At 38.3% G+C, this 23,032-nt stretch overlaps 1 protein-coding gene across 1 annotated transcript in view; it reads right to left on the bottom strand.

The window, feature by feature from the left end:
- ALDH1A1 (aldehyde dehydrogenase 1 family member A1) overlaps positions 1 to 20,954 on the bottom strand; it is a 47,375-nt gene extending 26,421 nt beyond the window's left edge. Inside the window, exons 1-2 of the mRNA XM_036330834.1 lie at positions 20,811 to 20,954; positions 7,275 to 7,379 (exon numbers count right to left, since the gene is read on the bottom strand). Of these exons, the coding sequence (XP_036186727.1) occupies positions 7,275 to 7,379; positions 20,811 to 20,876 (171 nt within the window). The 5' untranslated portion in view covers positions 20,877 to 20,954. The remainder of the gene's footprint in view (positions 1 to 7,274; positions 7,380 to 20,810) is intronic.
- Positions 20,955 to 23,032: the final 2,078 nt, after the last annotated feature.

Genomic DNA, 23,032 nt, shown 5'->3' with positions numbered 1-23,032 from the left:
AATTACCTCACACATATTAACTCATTTCATTCTCAATAATTTTATGAAACAAATATGTTCCCCATTTTACAGATGAAGAAACTGAAGCAAAGAGAAAAAGTTGCCCAAGGTACATAGCTAAAAGTGGCCAAACTGAGTTTTACATGGAGACTGCCTGACTGTAGAGCCTTTGCTCTTCACAAGGTCTCACAGTGCTTTGGTGGCTTGGTTACCCAGAGCTCCAGGAAAAGTTCAAGATCTAAAATGGTGATTATCCCCTTTAATCTCTGGGACTCTACAGTCTGTGTGTTCTCTCATGAAGAACCTATTAAACCAGGGGTGGGGAACCTTTTTTCTGCCAAGGGCCATTTGCATATTTATAACATCATTTGCAGGCCATACAAAATTATCAACTTAAAAATGATCCTGTTATATTTGGTCCAACATTTAATTAACTTACCCCTAATGCCTTGGCAGGGCCAGACCAAATGATTTTAAGGGCCTTATAAGCCCCCGGGCCAGACATTCCCCAACCCTGTATTGAAGGGTGAATAAGAACTTTATTTTGCAGTTGAAGAGGAAACTTTATAAACATATTGCTCATTCCTTTTGTGCAGCAGAGAAAAGACATACAGGTATACAGGTAGTGAAGACGGCATAGAGAGGGTCGCATGTGACAACTGCTCATTTCCCACTCTCATTTCTCAACTGGGTACAAAAAGATCCTTTTGAATCCCTAAGTATGTAAATAGTTAATTTCTTTTCTTTCTTTCTCTTTCTCTTCCTCTCTCTCCACCCTCCCTCTTTCTTTCTTCCTTTCGTTTTGAAAACAAAACAAAACAATTGCATTACTTCAAGCAAATAAGTAATGCCACATCCAATCTAGCCTTCTCGCCTTCACCCACATTGCCTTCACTCTCATTCTTATTTTCTGACCTGGGTTTAATATTCCTGTTCCTTCCTAGTCCACCTCGTTACACACTTTTCCACGGCCACTCCATTCCCTACAGGTTCCAGTTCATACCTCTTCTGAGCTTCTACCAGAATATACAAACTACAAAGTCTCCACCTCTGCCATTACCACTTCATGTGTTTCTTTTTTTTCCCTTTTCTCCATCAAACCAGCTGTAAACACCTTAAAAACATAGATTGTTTTTTCTCTTTTTTTTTGTATATAGGGCTGGCCACTACATGGAGCTACATAAGCTCCACAATCATAGCTATGTTTCCGGCCAACAGGTTGCATCTTTCTGCAAGAGACATACTTTTTTGAGAATCTGAGGGGAAAATTATTCTACATTAAAAATTATTTATTAATTTTATATATAGAGAGGAATAATTGATTTGCTGTTTCACTTATTTTTGCATTCATTGGTTGATTGTTGTATGTGTGCTGACTGGGAATCGAACCCACAACCTTCGTGTATAGGGATGATGCTCTAACCAACTGAGAAACCTGGCCAGGGCCCTATTTCCACATTTTTTAAAGTTTCCCATAATTAAAATTAAACCTCATTCAAAGATGACATTACTCCCTTGAGAGGCATGGACTTCAAATTAATATCTCCTGCCTTAGGCTATATTCAATTAAGAAGCCTAAACTTATAAGCTTGCAAATTAAAATAAAAACAAAGGATTTTTGCAGTATTTATCACCACACTAAGATGATTTGGGGTGAGAGGGAACTTTTAGAAGTGCAATCTGGTCTGATTAAGATGATATTTACAGAGTACAAGCAAACATTCTTTCACTATTCTACATCATACAGTTGTATATCTCAGGGTCTAACCTGAGAGAATGATGAGTATTTATAATAAAATATATGCATTACTATTTTCCCTTCCTGAGAAACATATATACCGTCCTATTTTAGGTATTCAGTTCATCACAATGATTGCTTATATCTGGACATTGTTTGATGCCATAGACTCTAACCTTTTCCAAGTTATATTTGGAGGGCACTGTTGAAAAAATGAAAAAGGAAACCACAAGACCCTGAAATTGCCAGCATGATATGTGGACACCACAGCTTATAAAATATATGCTGTGACATGTTTAAACAGGTCTCTGTGACACAGCTTTCATTTAGACCCTTCTGCTCAGTGTCCTGCCATCAGCCTTAGCCAAATATGGTTTATTGTAGACATTCTGGCCTCTCAGAGGGACATGGAAAAATCTTGCTTTAAGACAAGTAACTCAGCCATAAGGAAAATACATCCCTGGAAAATGCTGCTATAAATAAGGATGTTCTTTTGGTCATGTCCTTTGAATCATGCTCTACTTTTCTCACATCTTATATTTTATCTTGTAGGAACAGAAATAAAGTAATGGTAGTTAACATATAGCTTTGAAACAAAATAACCCATACATGTGAACACTGGTTCCTCACATATTAGCTATGTAAGCTTTGAGTCATCCATCCATCATCCATCCATCCCTCCATCCATCCAACCATATAAAGATCTGCTAAATTCTCTATTCTGTAGCATTCTTATCATCAGGCTGCTAATGATAAAATGCTGATGTAAAGAGATTGCTGTTTTGAAAATTCCAACAGACTGGGATAAATATACAACAGAACAAGCACTGCAATATATTGCAAAATGTAAAAAAATATGCTGAAGTGAAATGTATTGTGATGTGACTTTGCTAAGCTTTAGTTTTCTTATCTTTGAAATGGGGATGTTACCTCACAGAGTTGTTTTGAAGATTAAATAAGGTAACACTTGAATCACATTTTCTATGTAACACACATTATGCTAACAGTTCATTAAATGGGAGCAATTGCTATTGTAGTTGTAGCAGTCAAAACAACCTTAAAAGAACTCTCAGCAGTTGTAATATATTTTAATCCTTCCTTTCAGTTTTCACCACTCTGTATTATTTTAGGCCATGATTCTCTCATATTGTTGCTAGCCTTCACAAATCCATTCATTCTCTTCTCTCCCCATACGGCCTTGCCTGTTTCTACCAGGCTAATCTTCTGCAAATATTTTTATCTTATCACCTTCCTTTTCATACATTTGCAACGGCCCTTCTTTTGTCTATAATCCTAAGGCCAAACTCCTCTTTCTGATGTTCAAGGCCCAATATTTTGGGCCCCACCTCACCTACTCAAACCTCCGTTTACATTTTTTTCTACTCTATCTGGCCCAACGCTTCACCTTTGCTTTTGCAATTCTTGCCTAGAACATTCTACCAGCATACCCCTTTTACCTTCAAAGTCCCATATATTCTTTAAGACCCAGCTGAAATATCACAACCTACCTAAACCCTGGCCAGACTAATCCCGCTTGATAGTTAACCCGTTGTACGCCATAAGCGTCTACAGAGGCAAAGTGGGCCTTCCCCACACACCACGCGAGTCTATAGCCGCAAACCCTGCTATCAATTTTGGTCGCCCAATTTTAAAATCAGACTTGTTATGACATCTCTGGGTTTGTAAAGAAAATTATGGTATCTAAATTCATACATATCCCAGTGCATATGGAAGAAATGGGGATGGTTTCCGTTTGGGACACGTGGCAGTTAACTGGTTAAGAGTCTACTGAGCTCTAGGCACTAAAGCTAATACTGCTATAGTTAAGCATCATAGACCCTGTTTTACAAGACAGGAAACACAGCATGAAATCCATTCTACAAAATGTGATCCTATCTCTGACTCCTAAATCCAGTTTTATAGCTGTGCAAGACTATGCTGATAATGATCTCTTTTTGCAGTGAATATGTATATTTCTGTCTCTAGTATAAGCTATAACACATTCCTTACTGTTCCATGCCTAAAATCAGCAGTTAATAAATATTTAATAATTTGTTATTTATTTTAACTTACTGTGTTACATTGATTTTTATAAAGATGCTCCTTATATAAATAATTTGCTTATATTGACATGTAAATAATAATCATATTTTAATTGATTTAATTATATAACAAAACTTTTACATTAAATGAAACTATTAGATATAAAAGTATTCATTTTTTAAATGCCAGGACTAGCATTTCTTGGATTTTTATTCTAGGGCTAACATTTTTCAAGGTCATAATTTTTTAATTAAGCCGAACACAATTTGGTACATGAAAGTCAAATTTGCTACCATTTTTACTGCACAGGGTTTGAAATGTTCCTTTTTAGAGGGAAGGGGCCAAAGCTCAATGTGTGAACATAACGCAAATGATGATGAAATAGCAAATGCCTTGTAAACATAGTTACAGAAGGATGACACTCGCAGGCTGTGCATTTCTATGCTGAGCTCATTCAGATTTGGAGAAAATAGCTACCTGATCAGTTTCACTTTTACACCTGTCATCGCACTTACTTTAATGGCATTTACTTTTATCCCCAGCAATTATTTGTCACGTCACGCTTTAGTATTAAAAGCGGTTTTCAGTATTAGTCAGTGTAGCCTAAAAGAGCCACTGAAGGGAAAAGAAAACAGTCCCCACCCACATCTGTGCTTTGCTGTGTAACCTCCGTTTGTTCTTGCCCCTCCTCCTTTCTTTATAATGCCATTGAAAGGCAGTATGTAGCCCATTGTTAATTCCCTTCTACTCATCAATTAAATCCTTAAACCCTCTTGGCTCATTATCTGAAGAGTCAGTTCCAGTATGTTAGGTTTACTCTACGTAATTTAGCAGATTTCTACCTTTGGCTAAGCAATGAATGTTAGGAGTTACTATACATTTTTTTTTTATCACCAAAATTGTGAAAACAGGAATAATTACTTAAAAAGAAATATTAGTAGCTCATTCTAAAAGAGAATGCGATGACAAGCGTGCTGGATGTTAGGCAAACAGTGGCCGACCATGAGCATTTTATATCATAAACAATTTCACTTGCGTGTCAAGTATCCAGCCAACATGATCAGCACCATGGCCTGATGTGAAGCTTTGCTGGAGGCGAATGAGTGCCCTTGATCTACACTTGCACAGGTTTTCTGCTCTCCTATGAGTAGGAGTAGTCGTCAATAAATGCAAAGCAAATAAGTGACAAATATTTCTGAAGCTTCAGGTATGATCATCAGCTCACCCTCACTGCACTTGAGGAAGAGAGTAAATCCCACCAACAATGCCAAGGAGACCTCAGATCGCCTGATGAGATTTCCACTGGCACTCCGGGCTCAGGTTTGTTTTACTGGTGAAACGAAACCTGAAAGCCAGTAAGTAGCAAAGCAAAATGTCCGGGCCCTAGAGCTAAAGCATCGAGATTCTTTTTCTTTTGTTACTTGCAACCTGCAAACAGCTCTGCCGTGTCCCTCGAGTGGCATTTGTACCTCTAGAGCAGTGGTTCTCAACCTTCTGGCCCTTTCAATACAGTTCCTCATGTTGTGACCCAACCATAAAATTATTTTCGTTGCTGCCTCATAACTGTAATGTTGCTACTGTTATGAATCGTAATGTAAATATCTGATATGCAGGATGGTCTTAGGCGACCCCTGGTGAAAGGGTCGTTCGACCGCCAAAGGGGTTGCGACCCACGGGTTGAGAACCACTGCTCTAGAGAGAAAGAGTAGGCAGCTGTCAAGGGCTCCACTGTGCCCTCACCTAGACCTTTCTTACTTTTATCACCTCCCGAGTGTTGACAGAGCCGCTCAAGCCACGAGGCGACATTTGAGGTAATGGAGTTCTGTGCACATCTCTGGAAGTCTCTGATAAAAACTATGCTTCTTTGTTGAATGTGAAGAATGATTTTTTTTTTCTGATTTCTGGGAATGGTTCACAGGACACAGACTTATGGGTCTACTAGAATATGTCACCAGGAGTCATCGTAATGCCTGTGCCTGAGTTTGGTTTTATAACATTTCTTAGAGGGGCAAAGTGATTATCACAGCAGTTTCCAATCATCAGTTTTCTTACCTGTCAATGTCCATGCACCTTATTAAATGCGAACACTTGAGAGGAGATACAAGGTGTTGTTTAATACCTTAGATCAGGTTCTTAAAATGTATTCCCCCACCCTGACCCCAGCCAGCAACATCGGCATCACCTGAGAAATGGTCAGAAATACCAATTCTCAGGACAGCAATCTCCCCATTTTACCCAAAAAGGAACAGAAGTTCAAACAAGGTAAATGTAAAAGTGGGACTTCTTACTACAGAAGATGATTTAAACTAGGTCCTGAGGACTGCACTGCGCTGTGGCACAGAGGCAGTGAACAGCACGTAATGTTCGGGGGATGGTACTGAACATGATGAAGTTGAAACTCTTAGGTTAAGGGAGTGCGGTGGAGGGGGCTGGGATGGAGGCCAGAAACAAGCGTTTGTTTTCCCTCCCCACCCCACCTCGGAGACAGGAAAAAGCCCTTGAAGAATTTATGCATGGATAACTCCAGCATATAGAGAAAGTGAACTCTGAAAGCAGTTGACATGTGTCTCCATTCTATTCTGCTTCTACTTCTTAAGCTGTTGACCCCTCTGACTAAACTCTGCACTCTTGCCCCTAAAGGCATGGGTCTTAACTTGTACTGCTAATACTGCAACCTGAGTCCAGGGCCCTCCCTAAACCCAGAGGAGCCCCTCAGGTCTATCGCTATCTTGGAATAGGCCTGCAAGATTGAATACCATGAAATTAGTGATCTCATTGATTGGGAAGAAGGAAATGACAGAATGAAGACTCCACAGGAACATGTGACTGCTACAGTGATAGAATGGAACATGTCATGAATGCTATTATCCTAGGGTTTTGCTGACTACATCTCCCAGTGGTCTTTTCATGCAGCAACAAAACATTTTTTTTACCGTTTTATAGCTCACATGACAGAGATTTAAATCTTGACCACATCTGGACAATGCAAGACCAGAAAATCATTTCTTTCTTTTTTCTTCTTCTTCTTTATTTTGATTTTTTTTTTACAATATACAAAATAAATCTCAGAAAATCATTTCAAATTAGACTGTGAACTCAAACACTTTTTAAGGTACGTGTTCAGCTAAAAAAAAATCTGAAGGCTTTTACTCTCTGCACTCCCCAGGCTATTTAATTTACCCTGTGTAATTATTTGTAATAATTACAAGGTAAGGCAGTAGCCTTGCCAGTCACAAGTTCTGGGATCAAAGGACAGCATATGAATGCTGATTTCATCATTTATGAACAATGTCCCCTTGAGTAATTTATTCAACCTTTATATTCTGCTATTACATCATCATTTGTAAATGTGAGTAAAAAGAGTACCTTCCCAGAGACGGCCCCAGAAACCATATTTTCATGACATGTCTACTTGAACTTGAAATGGTGCTTGTGGCTCATGAAAACATGCAAAAAATTTGGCATACAATGAAACTAGTTTTAGGAAACTCACCTGATCTCCTTCTTCTACCTCACAGAGTTTCTCCTCCGTTGCAGGATTAAAGACAGGAAATTTCTTGCCACTCACTGAATTATGCCATTCATTGTTTATGAAGATCTGTAGAGAGGAAGAGAAAATAGACAAACAGGCATTTAAATATGCAGCAAATTTGATTTTTTAAAATTAAATATATTTTTTATTGATTTCAGAGAAGGGAGAGGGAGAGAGAGAAATATCAATGATGACAGAGAATCACTGATCAGCTGCCTCCTGTATGGGCCCCACTGAGAGGATCGAGCCCACAACCAGGCATGGGCCCTGACCAGAATCCAACCATGACCTCCTGGTCCATAGGTCGATGTTCAACCACTGAGCCACACCAGCTGGGCTTAACCTCCGTATTATTGAATAAATAATTTAAAACTGAATTAAAGAACCTAGAAGCCAATAACTACACATTACCGAGACCTATAATATTCTGTACATGGGTGCACTATGATATTTGTGCACCCATGTAAAATAAATAAACAAGGGGGAGGAGAAGCCTTATTTGCCTGTTGACATCAATATAATTATTCATATGACAAAACAGCACCAATCTATGTATTTGGAGGCATTCAAAAGAACTGTAGTGCTAGCCCTGGAATTGACAAGAAAATGATGTAAGCACGAATACATAAAGGGGATGGGGATGAAAAGCAGTTCAGATGGACAGACGAGATGTGCAAAGACACCTATCTGGAGGTACAGGAAAGATAGATGTATCAAGAAAATTCTTGTTTCTCTGGTAGGGATATGGAATACAGATGAGGACCATGAAATTCCTATTGTCCTTCATGAAGAATAAAAGACACTGGCATCTTATTTCAACTTGAAGCAAAATAAATTGAGATGAAAATACTGACTTGCCCAACGTCTTTTAGAATGAATCAGCATTCTAGCTATCAAACACACATTTTATAGAATCCTGTAATTACTCTTAAAGAGTATTTTATTTTATGCATCTCTAGCCCTTACCTTTGTATTTTTTCCCCAAGGGATGGCTGGGAAAGACCTTAATCAAAGTGTCCCAAATTCAGCTCACAGTCATCTCTAGCTTTATGCTGCTCTTAACTCAAATTAAGCTCTAAAATGTGCTCAAGTACATTCATATTCTCTCTCTCTATCTCTCATATACTTTCCCTCTCCTGTTAATGAGAAGCACAATTCGTAATCATCCTTTTGGATGACTTTGTTCTATACTATCATAAAGAAACTTACTTACTTTGTTCTCCCTACCGCGCCCCCCCTCCCCAAAACTTCTGCCTAATTAAAATCTAATTTAATTTTCACCCAGTTATCATAATCTTCTGAAATCAGCCTAGTTCAGATCTTGTCCGCTCCTCAGAACATTTAGGTGGTTCTTGTTTACAAATTCCTTAGCATGATAATAAGGTGGCTTATGACCTCACTTTTCCAACCCTTTGTCCTATTATTTCCTCAGTTTCCTTCGTTTCAGCCTCATTTTGCTGTCTCAAGTACCATGCCCTTAGGCTCCACACACCTTTTATGCATGCTGTTTCTCAGGTGGAATTTTACTCTTCTCTTGTACTCATACCTCAACTTGTCCTTAAAATGTCATCAACTCATGAAGATTTTACTAGTTCCACTTGGATTTAACCTCTTTTTCCCCTCTAACATAGTGTCTTAGTATCCTATTAAATTACTTATTATGTTCTGCTTTGTGTTAAAGTTAGAATCTACATATCAGCTCACCTAATTCCAAACAAAAAAACTAAAGACATCATGGTACTTGCCTAGATTTTTTAGCCAGTCTGCAAAATTTGCATCAAATTCATTCCTAAATTTTTAATTTTCCCTTACTTCTACCCTAAAGATATGACCTCTTTAGACTTTATAGCTTTTAAACTAAGAGCACAAGTCTCACCCTGTCAGAGACATACCCAGAATTCCATCCTTCCACTGTATAATTTCATGAAAAAACAAATAAAAATGAGATATAGAATTAATTATATTTTGTTGGTCCTGTGGTGTGAATACTTATAAAAACTTTAATATCATCTCTTGTGACCAAATTTAGATTTTTTTTGCAACTTGAGCTCTTCAGCTACTTGCAGAGTATAACTTGGCCTTTTTGGGCTCTGAAACTGCCTGAAGTCAGATCCCAACCGCCAATCCCAGGGCTCCCTCCAACACCCCATGCCTCTACTGATTGTACTGTTTGATAAATTGTAGTCCTTGCTTCGTTGTTAAATAATACTCCCTGTACTGTAATTGTGTGATCAAAGAGAGCTCTTGTCTATAGGCCTGGGCCAAAACTAGGACTTGATAAATGCTTAATCATATATTACCCATTGTTCTCACCTCACAACTTCACTTGCTAGATCACTGAGTCACTGAAAGTCCAGTTGCTCCCACCAATCAAAAAGCACATGATGGAAGTTTATGATCTTTCCCCCCAGCAACCCATCTCTTTGATCATCAGCTCCTTGCAGCTTTTGCCTTTATAAACCCTGCCCTTTCCCCTCCATTTTGGAACATTTTCTTGGTTCATACCAAGGGCTATGTTTCCCAGTTTGCAAATTGTTACCTGAATAAATTCTCTGTACCTTTCTTTAAAAAGATATCTCCAGCCCTAGCCAGTTTGTCTCAGTAGATAGAGCGCCAGCCTGTGGACTGAAGGGTCTTGAGTTTGATTCCAGTTAAGACACATGCCAGGCTTATGGTCTCAATCCCCAGTAGGGGGCGTGCAGGAGGCAGCCAATCAATGATTCTCTTTCATCACTGATGTTTCTCTCTCTCTCTCTCCCTCTCACTCCCTCTCTGAAATCAATTAAAAATATATATATATTGCCATAACCGGTTTGGCTCAGTGGATAGAGCGTTGGCCTGCGGACTGAAGGGTCCCAGGTTCGATTCCGGTCAGGGGCATGTACCTTGGTTGCGGGCACATCCCCAGTAGGGGGTGTGCAGGATATATATATATATATATATATATGTGTGTATGTGTATATATATATATATATATGTATATGTGTATGTATGTGTGTGTGTGTATATATATCTATATCTATATCTATATTTATATCTATATCTTCAGCCTGGCCAGTGTTGTACAGTGGTTGAGAATCATGGTTGGATTCCTAGTCAAAGCACATGCCTGGGTTGTGGCTCTATCCCCAGTAGGGGGCATGCAAGAGACAGCCGATCAAGGATTCTCTCTCATCATTGATGTTTCTATCTCTTTCTTCCTCTCCCTTCCTCTCTGAAATCAATAAAAATATAAAAATGCACTCTCTCTTTAAAAAAAGATATTTCCAGATTTTGGTTTTCAGATGAAACTTTGCAGCTCTTACTTGAGTCTCCCTAGGTCTGTGATAATTTGAAGTTTCAAGTTCTCAATAATACATCTCTTGATGTATTATAGCTTATTTTACTGTTGTATCTAAGCTATGTCTGAAAAACCCAGTTCAAATGAAAGTCAGTGAATGTTTTATAAATGAGAATTAACCTAAAATAAGAACACAAGTTTATCTAGCAGCCTCAGGCAACTAATGAGACCAAAGATGACCCCAAATTACCAGCAGCTGCTCTGCATTATTCAGTTTTAACCTTTCATATAGGAGGACACTGTGAGCTCAACTTTTGTTTGAATTTGTGTTTATATTCACATAATCCCAATGGTCACTTTTTTTTTTCCTCCAGAAAAGTGTTTATCAAGTACTGAGTAAACACCTGTCTCATTATTTGGAAGGTACGAGGGGAAAATGAGAGATGAGTGAGACATGACCCCTGCTCTCAGGAAGCTCATGATTTATGAAGAGAGTGCATTTATATCACGATCAGCTGGGAAAGAATTGAAGGTTGTGCAATAAAATCACCAAAGCAGTGCTTTTTAGTTAATAAATTGCAGAGCGGAACTCTGGGCAGAGAGGGACGTGGGCTAGAAGAATGCATCCTTGAGGGGTAGGATTGGATTGGTGGAAAAAGAAAAACAGTGAGCAGAGGGAGGGGATGTGCTGAGATATGGGTAACAGTGAGGAGATTAGCCTGGGACAGAGAGCTCCAGTGGAAACAAGTCGGAGATAAGTTCTGACAATGAAAATGAGGCCAGTTTGTGGTGGATCTTGCTCTCCAAAGGGAGAATTTGGACTCTATTCTGGCTATAATAAAGGAGTGGCAGGATCAAATAAGTGTTTTTAGGAAACCTGATTTTAATGTCCCTAGGTGGATTTAAAGTAGAGCAACAAGGGTCCTGATATTAGTTGAAATCATTTTAACATTCCAGGCTTGGGGACATGAGGCTTTAGAGTACCGTGACATAGCGCTATAGTCTGAAAATTATGAGTTGTATACATTCTCCCCCAAACAGAGGCCTTTCAGCATAACAACAGAACTCAGCACAAATAATGGCATGATCTGGTTGCTATAAAGATCAAGAATTGCATCATTTTTTTCCTTCCTCTGAGCTGTGGAGAATTAATTGGTAAGGTCTACCTTAATGATTTGGGGGGGGGGGCAATTTTATTGGCTTTACATTTGACATTTGCTTCCATCTAACTGTGAGACCAAATGTTTTTTTAATAATCCTCCTTCCTGTGGTTTTATAAAATAGTTACAGTAGTCCCACTTACCTGCCGGGGATAATTTCCAAGACCCCCAGAGGAAGCTTAAAACTGTGGAGAGTACCAAGCCCTATATATACACTATGTTCTTTTCTATACATACATACCCATGATAAAGTTTTATTTATATTAACCATAGTAAGAGATCAGCAACAACAACTAATAGAATAATTATATGAACCTACTGTAATAAAACATATGTGAATGTGGTGTTATTAAGTAGACTAAGGGTTACTTGAATACAAATACTGTGACACTGTAACAGTCGATCTGATAACCCAGTGGGGCCCCTAAGTGACTAACAGGTGGGTGAGCATTTACTAATGGGTGGGGAGTGTATACAGTGTGGAGACGCTGGATAAAGGGATGGTTTGGGATTGGGGTGGGACAGAGAAGGACTCAGAATGGCATGAAATTTAAAACTTATAAATTGTTTATTTCTGGAATTTTCCATTGAATATTTTTGGAGGTGGTTGACAGAGGGTAACTGAAATTGCAAAAAGCAAAACCATGGATAAAGGAAAAGTACTGTATATGGAAAAATGTAGGTTAACAAATATTTATTACAATGATTATGACACCTATTTAGGCCTGTTGAACTGCACTCTCATTTCCCTCCCTTTGTTCATTTTCTATTTGTTATTTGCCTTTAGTAAGTTCAGAGGAGATGGAATCAGGCTGTAAAAAGAAAAAGAAAAAAAATTCTTGGGTCCTATTTAACCATTATATGTTCTAATCATGAATTTTGGAATCAGGATATATGTGAATAATGTATATAGATATATATTAAACCTCAACTGAAAGTTCACAATATTGATTGGAAATTGTGTCTATGCATTTGTACTTCAAGTGCTTCTTATATGGGGAAAGAATCAATGACAATGTTGAGGCAACTTAAAAATTGATTTTACTCTTACATTTTTTATATGTCATATTTTAGGGGATGTATCATATGACATTAGATTTTCAAGAGTGGCTGTTTTCTGAATGTATTTTAGTGTCTAAATCATACTTTAAAAAATATTTTCCAAGTAAAAAATTATTGTCTTAATGTGTTTGATATAAAGCTACAATTCTAAATTAATAAGTCCTTTCTTCAAAGTATTTCTGCCTTAGATCAAACTAAATTTGACTAATAGGTAAAACAAAACTCATTAGCCTTATAGGTTGAGATAAGATTTTGGAACATGTTAGCTTTAGGGTGAGAGAGCCGCTGACTCCCTCCAACAGATATTCAGGATGTCCTATATTCATAGTATCTCTGTTTCTTTGCATGGAATTTATTGGGGTGACATTGATTAATAAAATCATATAGGCTTTAGGCATTCAATTCTATAATACATCATCTGTATATTGTACTGTATGTTCACCACCCAAGTCAAGTCCCCTTCTGTCACCATTTATCTCCCTTTTACCCTCTCCTACCTCCCTCTATCCCCTTTCCCTCTGATAATCACCATGCTTTTATCTGGGTCTATGATTTTTATTTTTTTTTATTTTTTGCTTAACCCCTTCACTTTTCCCACCTAGCCCTGCAAGTCACATCATCTCCAGGGGCTGGAACCAAGCCAGTGGCTCTAGATATTATAAGGGAAGTCAGTGCTTTCTTGGTGGCAGAGAGATTTCACAGATCACATATTAAATACCCAAAGTATTTCTCAAGGGTGAGAGAGGTGATTCGATTACCCTTTTTATGTCACCTGTGAAAATATCCAAACCTGAGAGCCCCAGTCTCAGCGTGTGGAGTTGTTGTAAATGTACAGAAAGTGATGGGTTTTGTAAATGTGTAAACCTTTTCTCAGTTTAGGCACCAAACCCCTTCCCCTTTACCCCCCAAAATAACAAAACTCAAAACTTTGGAAGAGAGGTAGAAAGAATGAGATGCAGGTTGAATAATCAGAGACTGAACAAAAGTCAGGTGGGGATGTTAAATATTTAAAAGAATCAAAGCTTCAAAGCTAGATCTCTGGCAACTACTTTCAATCCAAACCCTGAGGCAGCAAAGCAAAATGTTGAGACACAGAGTTAAAAAAAAAATCTAAAAGGAAATTAAGGAGGAAATAACAGATGGGGGGAAAATATTTAACTGCAGTAAAAGGAATGAAAACAAAACAAGAAAGTGACCAAAACAGAAGTAGGAGAAATACAAATTTCCTTTGATTTCTGTTTTATATTATAGTCTGACTTCAGTGACATGAGTGTACACTCTTACTTTCTTGTTTGAAAAACCTCTTCAGCCTTTTCAATGCTGGGGAATAGAAAAGCATTTCTGTTTTGAACCACATCTTCACCATGGCCCACAAATGACAAAAATCCCTGTCAACAATTTCTGTACATCATATGTTCTCTGTATTAAAGAGGTAAAATAGAGAAGCACCAGCAAGTTCTGTACATATTTAATAGTTAGCAATATCAAGACCCAATAGTATAATACATATAAGCCTTCTTCCTGCTAAGGAAAATGCAAAATGTAGAGCCTAATTTAGTTGTTTGTTATTTATATTTCGTCGACTTTTAAGAAAGTATTGGGAGAATATTGCAAATAGTAAGATAATGGGACCTAGGGTGGGAAGTACTTTGTTCAGGCAAAGTTTCAAGATCTGTGATAATTGTGCAGATTCTCAGCAAACAAATTTCCTTTAGCAAGTCCAACATTACAATAAAGGTACCAGGTAGATATATAATATAAAAAATTAAAATAGCAAAATTCAGTCTATGTAATCAATGCCTCTATTTGTGGGAGCTTTAAATATGCACATGCACACACACATGCTCTTTTCTAATTTGCTTATTAGTAGTGGATTTTAATAAAATATTTAATTATAAAGCAATTATTACTCATGTTCTTTTGAACTTAGCTCTGTCTGTTGCCACTGACATCTGGTACATGTGTAATGTATCTGGCTGCAATTATAATAGCATCATGAAAACCCAAACCAACACCACCATCACCCAAGCCAGACAATTGCTATTTAGAAACAACTGTGTCATCATTTTATCAATACCTGTATTCTCACGAGATTTCTTCATGCCTGTGTGTGTTATATCAGCCCGTAGATTACCCATGCCACTTCAGGGCATTTCCTTAACTTTGGGTTGCTCTTCAAATGCACTGCTACTTACTCTCTTTAAGGGTTTTTCTCACTCAGCCCTCTCATTCCAGCAAGTAGGTAACAACAAATTCATTAGGCAAAGTCCAATTTAAAAGAACCTTGTGAACACCTGTAGTACTGAGAGTCCTTATGAAATGGGGATAATACCCTCTCTTAAGGTATGTATGACTTGCTTTAGTATTTTTGTTAGATTTCTTGAAGCCAGGTAGGTGCCAGACAACAAAATATAATCAATAAAGAAAAAACAAACAAAACAATTTGCCATCCTCAGAGATGAGCTAACATATCGCACTCATGAATGTTTATCTCCCGGGAGCAAAATTAATGGTAAGTTCCACCACTGGGCTGTGGCCATGATCTGATTCTTTTTTTTACTTTATTGATCTTTTACAGAGAGAAAGGGAGAGGGGCAGAGAGTCAGAAACAACGATGAGAGAGAAACATTGATCAGCTGCCTCCTGCACACCCCCCACCGGGGATGTGCTCGCAACCACGGTGCATGCCCTTGACCGGAATTGAACCTGGGACTTTTCAGTCCTCAGGCCGACGCTCTATCCACTGAGCCAAACCGTTAGGGCCATAATCTAATTCTTGTTGGACTCAGACACTTTTTGAAAGGGAAGGAAAGTAATTCTAACCTGAGTGTGAGTGACTCTCTGTCTGAAACAGGGAGTCAGGTCTGTAAGGAACTAGAATGGTGGTCACTGTAGATAAAGTTATAAAGTTCACCCAAACCTTTTAGACTGTTGTTGCTGGTCAACAGACCTAGCTTGAGTAGCAACAGTAAAGCCTGGAAGTCTGTTAGAAATACAGAATCTCATATGTACCTCAGCGCAGGCCTACAGAATCAATCTGCATTTCAACAAGATCCCTAAGTGATTCACTGGCACATTCAAATACAAGTAGTACTACTCTAGAGTAACTTCTCTCTATTGGTCCACCCGTTTGGGGGTGTACCACTCAACTCATTCCTCTCCCTTATCATCCAAATTTCAGTTCTCACAATCAGAGTCAAGAAGGCACTTGTTAGAGACAATCCAGTGAGATACAATACTGTTTTTAGTGCTCAGAGGAAATAAAACAAAATCATGTGGGAACGCGTTGAATCTTAAATGAGAAGATTCAGAAGTCAGCTTATTCTGTCTTTGCCACATAAGAGCTATCTGACCTTTAGCAAATCACTTAAGCTCTCTGAGCTCTGGTACCTAAACTTTAAAATGGGAGACTAGTAACATCTCTAGCTCCGTTCCAGTGCTCAATTATGAACCTCAAACGACATCAATAGATAAAAGCCGTTTTGAACTGTGCCTAGAAATTCAAGTATTCATTCCACTTACATTGGGAATGGAATAACTTTAGAATTCTAGGAATCTCTTGGAAAGAGGAGGGTTAAGACTAAGTAGCTAATAAGTGCTGGACACTTTCTACAAATTACCTTCCTTAATTCTCACAGCCACTTTCCAAGGCAGTCATTATTATTCCCAATTTACAGACAGGCCAACCGAAACTCAGAGAGATTAGAAGCCTGGCCAGCGTCATATAGTAAATAAGTGGAAGACCTGGAAATCGAAGCTGAGTTTATCTTGTTAAGCCACTACACCTTGCAGCCATACAGCTATTTGTTCAACTGCTTCCAAATAAAAAGCAAACAAAAAATATTGCTTCAGTCAGATGCGATTTAAAAGGAGCTCCCAAATGAGGACGGGGCCACTGCACAATCAGCTTTGTCTTGAACATAAGCCCTGTCCTGTTTTAAGCACTCCCCAGTGGTTTCCCTTAAATAAAATCCACCAGGCAATCTGGCCACAGCCTCTGTCCCCTCTCACCCATTCTCTCCTTTCCTCACTTTACTCCACCACATTCGCCTTTTGATAGTTCTTTGAACAGACCAAGCTCTTCTTCACAGGATCTTTGCCTGTGCTGTTAACTCTAGACCTTTGTTTGCCCCCACCCTCCAGAGCCACCTTATCCTCTGCATGTCTCAGGTTCGCCTTAGCTGTGCTTTCCTTTAACAGACCTCTAAAACCTCATCGAAAAGAAGCTCTTCCTCTCACATTCTCTCAGCTTCTTATTTTCTTCTTTCTAACATTTATAATTTGTGATTAAATTATTCACTTATTTTCTTCCGCATACCACACCACACACCCTCCAAGAATATAAGCTCCATGAGGCAAGAATTAGTCTTCTTGTACCATAAGACCTCACACAAAGCAGTCATTCAATGACGTTAAATAAAGAAAAGGGAAAATGGAAGAAATGAGTGAAGAGGAAGGGGTTTTAAAACATGTATGTGCCTGAATTTCTTTGTTGTAAGAATTTATAAGGAGATAATGGAGCCTAGCTTCATAATATTCAATGATTCATAACTTTTTTCTATTAAAAACATATCTTTTGGATGAAAGCTCCAGTTTCAAAAACTTCAAATGGACTTACATTATTTAGCACATTTTGGGAAAGAAAACATTTATTTCTTGCCCTTGGTGGAATGAGAGCAATTATTTAGCATATTTTGGGAAATAAAACATTTATTTCTTCCTCCTGGGAACAGCTGAGCAGCAACTGGAGAGACTCATGGTCATGTCCCCTTCAGTAGTTGGGGATGAACAAGTGAACAGGACAGGATTCCAACACGTCCATGCCCCAAAGCAGTGACGCTGATCTTAGGGAAGTCACTTGGTGTGAGGGCTCAGGCTATCAGCATTCAACGTTTAGTTTTGATTCCTGAAATCCTGGATAAATCCTTGGAACTTTGCTCCAATGTGATCCTTGCAGCCATACAGCTATTTGTTCAACTGCTTCCAAATAAAAAGCAAGCAAAAATAATGACTGCCTTGGAAAGTGGCTGTGAGAATTAAGGGAGGTGGGGCATGACTGTGCAAGAAAGGGTGACAAAAAGACTAGAAGAAAAGGAGAAACAGCTCTAGGAAAGGCGGAGTAAAAAGAAATTCTAGAGAACTGAAAAAAAGTCAGAAAAATAAATAGGACGAGGGTAGCTAATATTAATCAGTCACTTTCCATGTGCCAGGTACTATTTCAAGTGGTTTATGTGCATTAAACTCACTTAATGCTTTCATGCACCTTAGGAAAGTGGTACCTTTATTATGCCCATTTTACACACAAAGAAACCGAGGCAGAGAGAGGTAATATAGTTTGCCCAGTGATCACATAACTTTCAAAGAAGGTCTTCATTTAAAGGCTCAATAAAACGGGTGAGTTGGCAGACGTATGATTCATTTAGAGTTGGAAAGGGGATAAATGAGGATAGAGATGGGATCCGAGTTTATGTGGATTTATAATGATGTTATTGAGGTTTTAAATTCTAAAAAACCTTTGTATCATTTCAGAAAGTTATTCTTAACTCTGATCTCTGTTTTATCCACCCCATCAAAAAGCTAATCAGACTGTACTAGAGAATAAGTCATAAAAAAGATATGCAACAATGACTTCTTTTGTTTAGGGAAAAGCAGCCTCAAGCTTGAGAGTATGTCATTCTACCTCTACCATATTTGTAATAATTTTTTTGCTATCCAACCCTGCTTGTCTATTCCCTCCCCCTTGCCCCAGAGACCAATATACTTCTAGTGATAATAAAGAAGGGCATTAACATAGGAAGAGAAAAATAATTCAGAGGTTCGGGGCTGGCCACAGAAGGTACTTTCTCAGACACTATACAATCCTTGTTTACTTGGTTTGTAACCAGGAAACTTAGTTAATAACCTTCAATTTTTCAACTCCTCTTGCAAGTGCAAATCCAATACAATTCTTCGGTGGGGCACAGTAAAAAGAAAATGCAAAGGCATTTGAAAAAGCTCACCCATTTAGATTTAATTACATACATAACTGGTGTCCTCCCAAGTGTGAAAATGCTGTAACAAATAAATCAGACAATAAAATGCTATCTGAGCAGAACAGATTTATTGAGAAGATGTGTGAGCAATCAAAATTCACTGAATTGCATTGGGTATTTTTACCCAGAAAAGTTTTTAGATGCAAGAGCAAATCCTGCTCGTTGAATCTTGCCTTCTTTTGAACACTTAGGTCAGTCATGTTCCCTAAAGGGGTGTTCTTGTGCAATGACTTTGAAGAGAGCAGATTTCCATCTTAAAAACTGCTCTGTGTTAAAAAATTACTAGATCTGTGTTTGTATGTTAGATTTTAATGACCATCTCATTCGTCTAATACTGTTTCTTACATGCTTAATTAATAACTACTAACTGAAGCTTCATTTAGTAGGAAGAGTATTTTAGATTAAAGCTTCCTTGAGATGTACAAGGAGGCTACAAACTTCTGCAAAGCTCAATTTTTAAAAATGAGACATTCAGACTACCAAATACCTCCCCTAATCAGCATAATAATAAAAATAGACTCTTTGTAACATTAAAACATTGCCAGTGATTCTGATCTTTATGAAACCCATTTTTTTTTTTTTCTTCAGTGTGCCTTGGATTGAAATTTCTTGTGAATGAACCAAGTTGGAGTAAGAAACGTGGGAAGGCTCAAGTCTCAAGTCTTGTCATCTTTTGGGCATACTTTTGCCAAGTGTAAATTGTTGGAGGGTATAGACTCACCACATTTTAATGCTCCCATTTGGAATAAAATTAAATGAAAAAAAAGTTTCTCCTTTTAATAAAACCTTGTGAAAATAATGCATTAATACACTTTATAGCTGTTGGTCAATCGTGTTAAAGGCACAATCTGATCTCTGCAGACATGTTCCTAAGGAAAAGAGCCAGTCAGCTGAGCCACTTCCTCATTTTTTGTACATGCACAAATGAAAATGACCTTAGGATTCACAAAATCATCCATGGTTACAAGTAAGGAAATAAAACATGTAAATAATAGTGAGGCTTTTACTTTATCATTAAATTATAATGCTCTTGGGTGTTTTTTTTTTTTTTTTCCATTGACTGATTCAGAAAGCAAAAATGGCTCTGCTTGAGTTGAAATACTTCCTTTCTTCCCTTACTTTCTCCATCACAACATAAAGCTAAAGAATTTTGCTTAGACTGGCACTGTTTTTCTATCTCTTTTATTTGTTTGGGAGTTCTAGGCTCTGACAGGAGAGCTGGCATCTAACTGTGAAACAGGCTAAGTTTCTTGACTGACTCAAACAAGATCCATTTCCTTATTCTCCCTAGCTGTGGATTTTTAAGTTTGGATCAGACTCCTGCCCTTGTTTCTCTCTGTATCTATCAGCTAACAAGTACACGTCTGCGCCGATGGCAACAAACTTTGCTGAAGAAATAAATAAGAATGCCTTCTTTCCCCAAATATGCTGAATAATGCAAGTCCATTTGAAGTTTTTGAAAGAGGAGCTTTTATTAAATTGATTCAGTACTCAGATTTAAGGTCCTTCGATTTTGACACTCATTAACCATATAGACAGATCATGTTACTTCAGCAGGCCGTTTCTCTTTTTTGTTTTGTTTTTATAAATCATTTCCCACTGTTTGTCTCCTTTCAGTTTCTCTAGCAACTATATGTTCTCTTATACATGCTGGGCTAGTCTGAAGTTAATAGAACTGCTTAGTAAAGTCCACTGTATCCCAACACAAGAACCTTTCATGCAGAAGAGAATGCCTTTCCTTAAAAATACTTTTAAGAAATACATATATGAAAAGTGGCCCGATGTGATTTGGAATTCAATATTTGATCAAGACACTGAACTCAGAACTGCATTTTGCAAGCCTTTCATTTTTGTATTTGCCAAGGGCCTCTTTACACAAGTTACTTAAATTGACCTTTTATGCTTTAAACAAATGTGGTTTCTAGAAACCCGAGGCAAAGCAGCAAACATAAATTGTACTGACCTTCGTATATTGAAACTTCAAATTGGTGAGTGGGACAGGTAAGTCTGGCATGCCTGAGGACGACATTTCTGGTTCAGCTCCTGAAATACAGGTGACAGGCTCAGCGATTTAGTTCTGATAGAGCACTTGGCTTTATTTGTTCCTTTTTATCTGCACAGGCTAAGGTTTATTTGCATACTGGGATATGATTGGATGAACAAACCCGGAGCAAAAAGAAAATGACACTACTTATTTGTAACACCTAGTGCAGGAAGCCCTTGACTTTTTAAAGTTCAATCCTTAAGAAACCAGCGCTCCAACCCTGCAGCCGCATCTGGAGCCGGGCACTATTTGCAGATGAATTAATTTACAAAGCCCAAACCTGTGGGAAGGGTTCTCAGCGCAGCTGTTCTGGCCACTAAGGCCAGTTATTATTTTTTTGGCTTCTCATGCTCTTTATGCTCCTGTGAAACTTTCCGTTCTCTGACAGACTTGGAATCAGAGGATTTGAGGATTGAGAGTCTAAACCGGCACTTGCTCTCAGCACAAGCTGGTGAGGAGAGGACCCTGGCCAGGTGTCTTCAGGTCAATGTTGTCAGGGAGAAAGGGTGCTGTTTGGGGAAGAAAGGCCCTCTATATAGACCCTATCCCAAGTCAGCTTTAAAAAAAATTATACCAATCAAGTGTATTTTAACTGGTGGGGAAGTAGACCTACTGTCATTTCAGAAGCTCTAAATTATCTTCATTTTACATATGGGAACAGAAAAATCCGCAGGGTTTTTAGGGAACTCAGAGTGTGCTGTCATACAAGGTCACCACAGCAGCCATATGGTCTGTAAAAACTCACTGAAAATGAAAGTAACCTCTGATTCTGGAAGTTGACTGTATTTATCAATCATTGATCCAGGCAATTGTACAAGGAGTAAACATAAACAGGACTTTCACGTAACTCAAGTTCTTAAAATTAATAGTTCAAACTGGAAACATTAAAAAAAGGGACACATTTTTTAACTGTACTACCCCTGTTTTAAGTACAATACTTAATTGTTTACAGTAGGAAGAGACAGAAAACTTTGGATGCTCTCAATTCTGATTACTAAGAATTCAGGGGTGTTTTGTTTTCTCCAGTGAAAATTGCCAGCTCCCCCAAATAAGGGATTTTGGTAGGGAAACATAGGCTCATTGACTAGTTACTCTTAACCAGGTGCTGCAGCCTTGCTTGCTCTTTCCATCCTTACTTAGTTTTCCATTTTACAGACAGAGGGTAACTTGTTTGCTTATGATCACAGACGTAGTAAGTACAAGACAAGAATTTTATTTCCCAGAGAATTGGCTGTTTTGATTCTCAAAGGGAAGAGTCACCCTCACAGGCACCTAAACTTGGCCTTTTATTCATTTAAGACAGGAGCCAGAAAACTTTTTCTGGGAAGGGACAGATAATATATTTAGCTTCCTAGGCGAGATAGTTTCTGTTTTAACTTACTTAGAGTCTGCATGAAAGAGACTATAGGCAATAGATACATTAATGGCTGTAGATGTTTTTCAATACGATTTTATTTACAAAAAAGGGACGCAGGCCAGACCTGCTGCATGGTCCAGCCCCCTAGATCTTAAGGCAACTGTCCCCAGGGTTCTTGTCTCCTGTGCCTCATGCTTGAAGACCAGACAGAATCTTCTGTGTCATTTCAACATTTTTTCTCTTTCTCCCTCTCTTGCTCTCAATTTCTTTCTTCTTCCTTTTTGGAAAATTGAATTGTTTTCTCTTTTAAAAATGTGTTTTGAGTTAAATGCACAATTACACAACAGCTGTTACATAACTTGCGGATTGGTGCTGCAGCCATGCCCAGACAGCTGTGTTTTGCTGCTTTCTTCTGCTCTCAGTCTAACAGTTGTTTGTGGATTCAAACACTGGTTTATTTGATGTCCAGGCAGTGAAAGCTCAAAGCTTTATAACACACTTGGCATGTCATCTCACTACTCATACGCTCATCCTTGATCATATTTTATTGAAGAATTACATAAGAACAGGTCCTTTTATACCAGACACTACTGAAGGCAGGTAAAAGGTGCAGCTTTGGGAACAGGTTACAACACCTGCCCATTTAATTTCAACAAATATTTACCAAGTATCTTTTTGTGGGGAATGCATTGTGATTAGAGTATCAGGAACTCTTTAACCTTAATCTTACTTGAAGGGCAGATCTTTCCTGCCTAGAAACCACAGGGCCTGAGATCTCTAATTT

Source organism: Myotis myotis, unplaced genomic scaffold (assembly GCF_014108235.1).
Source record: "Myotis myotis isolate mMyoMyo1 unplaced genomic scaffold, mMyoMyo1.p scaffold_m19_p_12, whole genome shotgun sequence".
NCBI classification, from domain to species: Eukaryota; Metazoa; Chordata; class Mammalia; order Chiroptera; family Vespertilionidae; genus Myotis; species Myotis myotis.
This window is presented reverse-complemented; position numbering and strand designations above follow the sequence as displayed.